General features: G+C 38.8%; 1 protein-coding gene across 13 annotated transcripts in view; it reads right to left on the minus strand.

Annotated features, from left to right (window-relative positions):
• The window catches only part of ZMIZ1 (zinc finger MIZ-type containing 1), a 344474-nt gene that overhangs the window by 126527 nt on the left and 205649 nt on the right, over window positions 1-12298 (minus strand). For all 13 annotated transcript variants that reach the window (XM_068689469.1, XM_068689467.1, XM_068689458.1 and 10 more), the window contains one exon: window positions 2849-2954. In XM_068689469.1, coding sequence (XP_068545570.1) covers window positions 2849-2954 — 106 coding nt within the window. The remainder of the gene's footprint in view (window positions 1-2848; window positions 2955-12298) is intronic.

The raw sequence follows: 12298 nt of genomic DNA on the forward strand, positions 1-12298 counted from the left end.
GCTCGTGTCACCATCGCCTAACCTCTTCAGCTTATGTGAGGTGGGTTAGCAGGCAGCTACCACTACAGCTTTTTAAGCCAAGTGGCAGGAAACCAGGTGGCGCTGACTGCCCGAGCCAGGGGTGTGTGTTTGTGGGCCTGCTGGGCAGGCAGCCCTCTGGCTTCTGGCTCCAGCTCTGCTCCACCAGGGACAACCAAGACCACTGGGCACGGCCATGGGGACCCTAACTCTCACCAAACAGACGAACAGAAGGTGACCAGCGAACACTTAGCTGCCACTTTGGACCTGGGGTGGTCCCCGTGCTGTGCTGAGCAGAGCTGTGAAGCCCAAGAGCCACTAATTTTTTTTTTTCTCCTCTTAGTATTTCAGTGCATCAGAAACAATGCAACACAGACTAGAAGTATTTCTGGAGCTACCCCTTTGGTAGCATTATAGCCCTAGTTCGAAGAATGAATTCAAGCCATTATAAATTCCCCTTAAGCCTGGAGGAAGGGAAAAACATTCTTATTCATTAAAAATAATGCCATTTGGTATCTACATGAGAAAGTGACTGGAAGAAGTGTTGAAGGTGTCTTCAACAGATGTAACAAGGAAAAGAATGAGTTACTCAAATCCATATGCAAGAACCCTTGACAACTTAAGCAAATCGTGAAAGGCAGCTTTCAATGGTACGCACTGCTTAAAAAATAATAAAAATTATTAAAAATAATAAAAAATAAAAAACAATTTTAATGATAACTGAATAAGGGAGCAGATCCACTGTTGCTTTAGAAATCAGACAACGTTAATACGTTCAGATGTTGAAATTAACACTTTCAGAAAAAAAAATCAAGATAGTCTGAAACAATCTCACATTTGTAATCCTCACCTGTCAGTCTTTCAAGCTGCCCATTCAATGATGCAGCTCTCACAGGTCATATGTGAATGTGACACCCTTAGAGTAGGTGTTACATGTGACTTTTCACCAAAATGCATTATGGCGTGCCCTGAGTTTTGACTACTTAATACAGACAAAAAGAGCACTGCAAAACATGGTGTGGGTAGGCATGATGAAACCCCAGGAACAATTGGTGAAATAAGTATATACATGGTTAACCTAAGGTAGCTGTGAAACCTGATATGTAAGATCACTGGAAATAAATCGTTTGTACATGCATCTGGGAAGTAGGAAGAAAAGCAAATGACTGAAAAGGTTTTTAATACACTGAGAGGAGAGCTCGTGATTTCATTACAATTTTCCCAGTATTGTATCAATTAACAATGGAAAGACGTACGGATTAGTAGAGTAATGAGTTGGACAAAAAAAAAAAAAAAGGCAGATATTCCACCCAAATAATTATTTGTACAAATGAAACACTGCAACTGGGCTTTTCTAGGATATGACCGACCAACCAGTGGCTTTCAAGGCTATCCTCTCATGTCTGCTCCAAACAAAAAGGATTATAACATGAAAAGATCCAAAGACTACCTTACCTCTACTAACAGACTGATAGAGACCTCACACCTCAGAGACTAACACACACTCAGTAAGAACTTCCAGGAACAAAGGTATGACTACTTTTACTAGGTATATTTTCAAGGGAAAGAAAAGTCTCAGTTAATGCATTCCTAGCAAGAAATCCTCAAACAATCCTTAAAAAAAAAAGAAAAAAAAAAGCACAAGAGACACGATAGCTAACTATTGGAGAAACTTGGTATAAATTCAGAAAAAGGGAAATTGTGACTGGTCAGCTGAAGGTTTTAATCTTCCACACAGCTTTCCCAAAAGAAAATTAGACAGTTCATTGGACATTTAGTAAAATTAATAATCCCTTCTCATACAAAGGATTAATTAGTCCATTGAATATGTCATGATGTGAAAACCACTTTGCACAAGAAACTGCTTAGAGCACTTAAAACAAAAGATAGCCACGAGTGAAAGCAGTTTGAGTCTGGTAAGGACCAAAAAGTTACATGAAAATAAATGCTACTAACACGTAATCAGTTGACAATAAATTACTGTTTTGGAAGAAGGTAGCCTTTTCTAACATTCTAAAACTGGGACTGTATACCAGTTACTAACTAGAAAAGTTAAGTGTTCCATTCCGGAGTGTAGATACCTGCCTTTTTTTCAAATCAGTACACGTTATGTTGACATCAGCTACAAAAAGAAACAAAATTAAACTCTCCAGTTAAATAAAAAACAATGTGAGAAGCAGAGACTCCCAAGTGCATTTTATACTTTTAACAATACAGGAAAACAATAGCAACACATCATAATCTTTGATGTCCTACCCTATCACAGCACCATAACAGATAATTGCCATTAAAAAAAAAATGAAAAAAGTGCTACTTAATATTATTTTAACAGCATTGTTACCTATTCTTGGCTTGAAATTCTATAGTGAGTGAATATACCTACAAGAAACTGTGGTACTTCTTTGCACAGACATATGCAATCCAGGAACAAAAAAGTTTGGCAACATATTATTTCAGACACTTACAGAATGAACATAAAAGATATAGAAAGGCTGACATACAACAGAAAATCAATGGTTTACCAAGATGGAGGGGTCTGAGTATGCTCGTTCCCTCCCTAATATTATTGAACATCACTGTTTCTGGAACTTACACTTCATCTATAAGATCAAACAGGGATATGAACAGCACTACTTGGGAAAAATGTTAATTCCCAAAGCCAATCATCCTCAGAACAGCATACCACTGAAATGCTAAAATCTGCAGCACTGTTACCACAGAACACTTGGCTGTTTTTTGTTTTTAAAAAAGCAATACAGTAGCAAGTAGTATTTATTCAGCATATAACAGTCCAAGAAATCACTGATATACCAAAAAAGGTTTTTCCTACCGGCTGATTTTGGAGTGAATTTGTCCCTGTTGGCTGCACATACTGCCAGTAGCCTGTATCCAAGATCCAAGTCAAATCCTTGCTGAGCTGCCACTCGACTAACCACCTGCAGAGGGAAATAAAGAAAGCTTCATTAAAGGTTACTTGAGCTCTTTGCAAAGTTACATTAACCTGCTTATCAGCACTGATGTTAGACAACTGAATCTGCTGTTGCAATATCCACAGCACAAACGTGATATGAGGCACAGCTCCCAGTGCAAGCACAGCAAAGAGAACACAAGAATCTCTTCTGGTGATCTCGTTATTTGACCATGTGCCAGAAGAATGGCCTGATAGTTCATCTGGAGTCGGAGGGAAAAAGCTTTTCCAGAAAATAGTGCAGGAGGACCACATGCAAAGATTATACAGAATATATTTCACTATACTTGAGAATTTGCGAAGAAGAAATCTAAGTCTCTGTCCCTGGGTCACAAATAGTTCCTGGCCTTGCTCTGAAGAGCACTGCCCACATCCCCTAGGTTAAAATGCCCTTCTCCTCACTGATGTAGTGTTCTCCTCTGCTGTGATCAGTGTCACAGTTGCTGCATTTCAACAATACAGTATTGCGAAGCCCATTTACTATACTTCTAAAATAAATATGCCTGTGCCTATTTGACAAACACATAAATACGAAGAGAAGGTTTTTTGGTTTTTTTTTTTTTTTTTTTTTTTTTTTGATTGCTCCTGAGAAGATATAGAAGGAATCTAAATTTCTTGTAGGACTAGCTAAACTAGGCAAGTGAAAGACTGGGGTCAAGGATGAAACGCAGTCAACTGTTTCTCCAAGCCAGCAACTCAGCTATCAGCCAACAATGTATCCTCACAAAAATCGGCATAGTATACACATAATACTGTGGTCATTCTGGGCAAACTATGCTACAGTTGTACACAGCAGAGCTTTTATATTGCCTTCTGGTTGCACAGGATGACTTCAGACTCAGAGGCATGGATAAAAACATTATTCTTAGCACTTCCATTATTCCTTTGCATTATACCAGTGGTCAAAGAACTCCAAAGGAAACAAAACGCCATTTCCTTGGGTGAAGCAAAACAAAGTTCCAATCCTAAATAACTTACAATGCAACAAAATATCCTTTTTCCACCCCTATTCTGAAAGCTTATTTCTAAATCAGTGATAGTGCAATTACCTGTGCCCAGCACTGACTTCCCAAAGAAGCAACAACATAAAACAGTCAGGAATCAAGATATGCGATAACCTACAGATAGTAAATAAATGCAGTATTCTGGCCTACCTACTGAACATTATTATTACATGAACTTTATTATTTTGAACTTTCTTCCATTATCCACTTTCCCTAATTAACAGTTAAGAATTAGATTTCTCTCTTAAGAAATAATTATCACAGATAATGTTCCTGGTTAGATTTTTGTTGTTGTTGTTTTTCCTATTAATTTAGAAATTATAGATTCATCTGAATTTATCAAGTGGGAGTGACTCCTCTCTATCTTTTTTAACCCTCTCAATCTCAAAATAGAGCAGTGGAGAGCTTCAGGGGAATCAAATGAGAATTCAAGATAATCAGTATAACAACACACAAACAAAGAACATTGTTTTATCTCCTGTTTCTCTTTACAATTAAAATTGTCTAAGTTGTAGATAGGAAAGAAAAATAATTTGGGAGGAAAGTCGAAATTATTTTTGATAAATCACAAAACAGCGAACTTGATAGATCAACCTTGAATCTTTTACACACAACAGAGTCTGATGGTTCTTCAGTTCCTCATTAAGAGGCTGGGTCCAAACTTGCAACAATTAGATACAAATAAAAACAAAAACAAGGAAAAGAGCAACAGGAGGAAAACAGGGTATTTCACACTTCATGAGAAGTTAGCAATAGGAGGTAAGACTGGTGGTTTGCTGTGAGATCCAGGGGACACTGATGTTTAACTGTTCCTTTTCCTTCTTCCAGTATCACCACAGCTCAGCCACTGACAGGTACACACTAGACAAGGGTACCACACCAGAAGGAAGCAGACAAAGATCCTTTTTAAAAAATACATCTTGTTAAAGGCTTCTGAGAGCACTGTGTCATTAATGTGTAAACATTATTTACATTTCTTCAGGTACCGTCCTGTACCATCACAAAGCAACTTGCCTCAGGCTTAGGCCTGCAAAAATAGAGGAGCAAGGACACTCCCATTTTCTGTTTTGAAAAAAGCATATGCTCATCACACTACCTCTTCTGAAACTGATCAGGAATGAAGGTAGATACACCTGCTCTTCAGTGAGAGCACGATAACTTAAAAAAATGCATCATATATGCTTTATATATATCATATATACCATATGTGACCGTATGCTTAGTTCGTTGTGGAGCGTGCAGCTATGAATACAGAGATACCATTAGCCAGTGGTCAAGTCAGAACTCTGAACTGACATCCTGCTAATTATGCAATAAAAAATAAAAATCTCTATGATAATACAGGAAATAGAAAACTCATAAACTCCTGAGCCCAGGAAAGCTGATCTATTTTTGCAATGTCTTCACTGAAGAAGCTGGAAAGCCTGGGCTAGTTTGGGTCCTAACAGCAGGCCGGGGCCTGCTCTGTTACACTTTAGTTCAACAGCAGTTTACTTCTCTGGATTTCCGCTACCAGTCAGAGAAAACACTGTTAGGTACCCTACCATGTCTGATGGAAAGCAGAGGTCCCCAGTATTAACCATGCTGTGGTGGCCAAAGGACCATCTTGTGCAGGCCCACACGGCATGGGTCAGCAAGCACAGCAAGTGGGTTACCAAAGCGAGAGGAGGCAGAACCTGAATTTGTTAAGTCTAGAAAAGCCACCCAATCAATTGTTATTTTTTGCTCAAGTTTTTCATCAAAAACATGAAGGAAAACAAATTAAAAAATCACTTCTGTTAACAGAAATAAATCTAAACTCAAGAGTTTCTCCATAGAAAAAGAGGACAGAAAACCATCCTCCCCTCAAAAGAGTAACAGCAAAACCAGTAACTACCTAATTGAAAATAAACGTTTCTAATCAAATTTCCATTTTGCAAAAAGAATTATTTTCTACCTGTATTTTTCTTTACAGTCCAGTAAGGCTGGAAGAGGCCACGTGAAGCAAACTGCTCTGGCAGTGCTCAGGAGTGCGTACTGGGCCCTGCTGCTCTCCCAGCCTTCAGTTGTTAGGTACTGCTCCTCATAGGTACAGCAGGTCACTTTTTTTTGGTCCAGTTTCTTCACAGGCTCAAAAATTTCTGCATTAATTGTATTTTAAAGTCCTTCTATCAATTGTAACAGCTGAAGACTTACTTTTATTTTAAACTGCAAGTTGAACAGAGCGGTTTGTACACCCTGCAAAGATCACATTGCAGGTTGCCCACCGGTGCACAGAGACATTGCCTCATTTCTTACACTGCTCACTGGGTACTGAGAAGGCCTTCCTCCTGTGAACCTGCACACCAGGGGCTTTCTATCCTTTTAAATATTAAAACACTGGGATTCTCAGAAACAAGATGACAAATGCGTCATAGGAATATGATCCAGAAAATGCAAAGAATCAACTAGAAACCAGTTGGTAATTTTAATATATTCAGTTCAGCAGACCCTGATGATATTTACCTTAGAGTGCCTCAAAGGAACCAGCCTGGGCAAACCTTGTAACTGCTAATGATTATCTTCAGGAATTCATTCAAGGCAGACGCCTTGGAAGCACATCAAATGTCTGTTTTTGAGACGGTAAAAAGGCGAACCTTAGAAATTACAGTTACCCAGACTGATAACAAAATAAATTACTGAACCAGTATTATGCGAGTAATACAGAACATCATCATGAATCCATCAGCACAGTGCAGTTTTCTTCTTTGACAAGTTAACTGGCCTTGTAAGTGTAAGGAAAGCACTAGATGACATGTATCTTATAACTCTAACATGCCTTTTGACATTGCCCTACAAGACACTGTCATAACAGATGAACATAGCCCAGATGACGTTAGTATAAACTTTACCCAGATTATTGATTAATAGTCCTCTGTCAAATCATAACTTGTCCTGGATACAGGCCATTTCTATGTATTCAGTTTTGACTTGGACAATGAAACTGGGTAACTTGTAAAACTTCAGATGATGACATACAGAGGAGTCTGCAAACGCTTAAGATAGCAGGGTGAGAGTTTAAAATAATCTTCATTAACTGTAAAAGTGTTCCAAAAATTAAACACATACAAAATACTATAAATGGATAGAGAACTCAGATGTCCAAACAGAAATGAAGCGTAAGTGGTTAGGCAGAAATACTGAGGACATGAGCAAGTATATGGTTTTGAAAGTAAAGCTCTAAAAAACGTATCAATAACTTGATTTTAATCTAAGAAGAGAAAATTGGCAGAAGATACGAGGTTAGGCTTCAAATACATAGAAAGCTTTCTTATAGGTGATGTGAATCAACGGTCCCTTGTGTATACAAAACATGTAACTCGAATTCATCTGCTCATTGTACAAGTGACTGGGACAAATATTGGAAAATTCTTGAGATGTTCAAGACCCTCAAACAATGGAACAGTCTGTTAATCTCTCTGGCGTTTGGGAGCGGGGCAATTTATAGTAGACTACATGGTATCTTTAAGACATCCAATGCGTCATAGGAATATGATTCAGAAAATGCAAAGAACCAATTAGAAGACCACTCGTAAAGTTAATATATTCTAGTCAGTAGACCCTGATGAAATTTACTTTAGGAAAAAAGAATGGACACAATGTCCCCTTAAGTCCTTCCCAAGCCAAATTCAGCAATTGCTGACATCTATTGCTGACTGGAGCCACCCAACTCTGCTTGAACCCTACCCCGGGAACACTCCCAAGTTTGGAAACTTCTGTGGTTTAGATCCTAACTGAGGTAACAGTACTCTGATCAGGCAGAATCGAATCAACGTGGTTTCAATTATCCATTCAATGTTATGGTTAAGTGATCTGATACCCACCTGCAAACATACTTGGGCTTTCCCTAACTGCAAATTCAAGTTCAGCACACAAGCAAAAATTCAGACAACACACAGGTGGCACCACGCGTCCAAACGTGACTTCATTTTGAAATGCTGTAAGCATGCATCTTAGTTGGCCTAAGCACACATGCTATGTAATTCAATTGAAATTCAGTAGCACATTAAAGAAGAAAACACATTTGACAATGATATCACTGTCCGAAACTGGGATACAAACTCAGTAATCCTCCATGTTATTTTACAGCCTTATTTCCTAACACATTTCCTATTTATACTAGCAACCCCTAGCTTTTATTTTTATGGTGGTACAGTACTGATGACTAATTCAAATTCCATCTTTGAAGTAACATATACCTTATTTGCAAGCAAACTTTAATCTAACAGTAATTGCCAATAAGGAAATCTGATTTCAAAAACCTTTCAAATCTTTCATCTGGACAGTACAGCATTCACACCTGACATTTCACACTCGCCACCTGTGACACAGCTCTGCGGAGTTCCAGATGGCTGAACTCTCGGAGTCACCGATAGTATGAGCAAAATTATTAGAGGTAAGTTTTAATAATGGAAAAAGCAGAGAAATTCAGCTACCCACTTCTTTCTCCTCTGCTGAATTTAACTCCAGTACTTTGTTTTTATTGTTGCCGTTTTCCCCCTTCTGCAAGACTAAGGAGCTACACCACGGCAAGCTCCCCTCCCTGCCCTTCTTGTCATCACACCACGAAGTACTGGAACAATGTAGCTCTTAACCTAACAGGCCTGTTAATCAAGAGGGTTATATGGCTGCTTATTACAAAACTCCCTTCCCATTATGTTGCACTTTCAAAGAATCTCTTAACTAGCAGCAGTCAAGAGCACCCCCCCCTGCTGGCATCAGAATGAATTTTTCCAATTCAATTTGCTGGCTGCTCAAAACTAAAAATGCCAGCTGATTGCTAGTTCAGACAGCTCTGTGTTCAGCCACTTGTGCATACTTGAAATTATCTGAATGCAGTTTGAAGACTACAGCAGAAATTTTGTAATTAGAATTCTGCAATGTAGATGGTAATTTTTCCCCCTCGGTAACACACAGAGATCAGATAAACAGGAAGCAAATTGAAGAATTTTCCAACATGAATGGTGATCTGCTTCAAACAGAAAAAAAAAGGAAAAGGAGGAAGATATCTTTGTGATCTGAAGTCCTGGTCTGATGAGACTCTTAAATTCTAGTTACAGAAGAGCTGTCTCAACAATGCAGACGATCAAAGCAGGTGAGTGAAGTTATACATCGTCAGCCAGTTTCTGGCTTGTGACGCTTGAAAACAGACATTAAGTAGGTTCTGAAAATGTATAAGACCCCATTCAAACTAGGGTTTTCTTAAATCTATTTCCCATTGTATTAGGTGGATAAGGACTGTATTTTCAAAATAAAATGAACTACTATACCTGCTGTCTACTTCTTTATCGCTTCCTGAAAAAGTGAAGCAGACCATGCAGAATAAGGATACCTGCTCCTTTACTTCCTCCTTCTCCCCTATTAACGTCTCTAACAAGCATAAGCATTGAAGAGAAGGTTCCCATACTTAATCACCTCCATCTGAAATTTTCTCCCAGAGGAAAAAAAGCAAGGATTTCACTTTAATAAAGCCAGCTGATCACTGGGTCACTGCAATACCATTGCCACCTGAGTCCTGACAGATTTTGAACAATGATATGGATGAAACATACAGTTATCACACAAAGAAAGTGATACAAAAATACAAAAAGCATTTTGATTCTGACAGCAACACATTTAAAAGAAATGCTTTAAAGCTGTAAAACAACCCATGCCTTGACTAGCAAAATCAAGTTTAAAAAAAGGGCTTTAGGATATCATGAGGTCATATGACAGCCAGTAACACTGAGTTATTTGGTAGCATTACGAGCTGCTCTGGGGAGGAGCGTTCTGTGCCTGCTGGCTGTACTCTGACAGCACAGCGTGTACATGGCCCCAAAGTGCTGTGATGCACTGCAAACACAAAAACGTGTGTTTAACAAATGCATGGAGAGAGGATGACGGAAACAAGATTTCTTCCATGTGAACTTTTTGCTCTAGTCTTGGGATACAACAATCAAAAGCAGCATTTCTAGGGCTCTAATGGGCAGCTGCATCCTGCTGTTTTCTGGGTATAGATGTGCTGAACCAACTCTTCCATCTGCAATTACTCTAATTCAGATCTTAGCCTGATTTGAAAAGTGACTTTTGATGTCACATGTTGATTTTCGATTGCATACTGTCTGCATTAAGCAGAATGAATCCAGCCAGGTGTGAAGTCGATGTAGCAGCACATACCTTGTGAACACATTAGCTTCACTTTGTTGGTTTTGCTGTCTGAGGCATCCTGTTCTGGAAAACTGATGTTATTCAAAGATACAGCTCTTGTCCTATTTTTTTTTAATGAATTGTGTTTAATTACATATTGCCTGAGCTAAAAAAGGATTTCTGTATCATGAAACTGACAAATACATTTTTAATGAAAGACTAAGTGTTGCTTTTTGTGGGCAAACTAGGGTATGAATTGCCATCTTTCAGATGAAAAGAGGCCCTAGGTCTTAACTGTGGTGGTCAGACACCCCATTTTGCACAAGAGATGCTCCATTACATTCTGTGCTTTGGCCAACAGCCAACTCAGGTAAGCACCTCCTGTTTTCCTAAATTCCTCCTCCTGTCCAAAACTGTCCTGGTGTTACGATTTCATTTGACCTACCCTGTAGGTACAGTCAGAGAGCAAGTACACACAGCTGTGCTTCTTTTCCCCCTTTTATTTCCTTTTCAGGCACACTGCTGCAGAGTCCTAAAGAACGATGAACTCCATGCATTGTAACACTGAAGCACAGTGAGAGACCAAAGCAGTGCCTTTATTGTCCTTCCCTGAAAGCAGCTGAAGACAAGTCTGTAAATCTGTCCATTTTGCTCTCAGCTATCCCCTGGTTTCCATTTTTACTGCAGCGCAGACACAAAAGGTAGCCATGCCCTCGGTGGGATCATTTACATGTTAAACTGTTCAGCAAGAGCAGACCTATGGGACGAGACTAGAGTGGATCTGCAAAAAGGCAGAAAAGAGTGAGACAGCCTTGTCCAGCCAAACCAGGGTTATTTTTCTAACTGCTGTCTAGTAATATAAGCTATTTATTTTAAACCAAAGTAAGGTAGTGCCATATGCAGCAGGTTTTCAAATAAAAATAATCCCATTCCTAAACTTACCAATAATACTAGTCTTATAAAATAATCTCATCCCAGAGTGCTTGTTTTTTAACTATGAACACTAGAATCAGAAACTGTTGTGGGAAGTAGAGGCAATTTTACAGCTCCCTCTAACACTATGCAAGAGCTAGTCACATACCAAAAATCACATCGATTGCAATTTCAATAATTTATTTGAGAATGAAGGACCATTTTTCCTTTTTTTTTTTGGGCCTATGGACAGTTCTCTTTGTTTTCAAAATAACTACTCTTGAAGAATAGCACCCAGCTTTCCTTGGCGAGTTAGAAAGGAGTTTATTGTCCCTGGGAAAGGACATAATTTGTTTAGGTGTGCTCTATCAAAGCTGCTAAAGGCAATTTTTCTGTAGCCTGTAACTGGCAGGAAAGAAAACACATTCAAAGCTGATCCCTCCCTCCTTGACTTCCATTTATCTGTTTAAATGCTTTTGTTTGTTTTATAAACTTATATTACCTGCTCAATTGGGTGATTTTCTATATCAGGTGAACATAAAAAGGTAAGCTCTTAAGCTAGCATCCATCAGACCTGTTTGAGCATAATGGCGATGAATGCGCAATCACACTTCTTGTGTTTTTTTTCTTACAAGGGTCTCAGCTTTCAAGGCTTAGTTCATGAAAAATATAATTTATTTTGCTAGCATTAAGATGCCATAGGTTCACCCTAAGCCTTTCCTCTTTAACTGTTTGCACTTCACAGAATTATTCCGTTTTTTTCTTAGGCCTTGACAGCGTCAGTTTCAGTTCCTGAAATAACAAGCTGAAGTTATTTCACCTCTACAGGAATAATCATTAAAAGGTTTCTACGTAACAAATGCAGGGTATTTACCTAGCTAAACAAAGCCTGTTAACAGGCTTTAATTGACAGCTGTCTGTCTGGTACATTTTCAGCTGCTGTAACAAATCCTGAGTTTGTTTTTGAGCTAAGAATACCCACACCTGTTATTCTGCATAGATCGCCACTGGAGCCTAGAAATAGCAAGTTTAACTCCAGTAGTATCACGTACTGATACACAGTAATTATTGCTTATAGCCAGTACATATACTGTGCACATCTATTACACACAAGAAGAAAAAAGAACACTGGACATGTGTTGATGTTGCACGTGCTCTCTGTCTTGCACATGCTCTCTGTTTAGCTAACTTATGAAATTTTCCAGTCACTAAGATTTCTTTAAGTGCTAGCATTAAAAAGTAAGCGCAGGAA

The sequence above is a fragment of the Anas acuta genome, chromosome 7, assembly GCF_963932015.1.
Source record: "Anas acuta chromosome 7, bAnaAcu1.1, whole genome shotgun sequence".
NCBI lineage: Eukaryota > Metazoa > Chordata > Aves > Anseriformes > Anatidae > Anas > Anas acuta.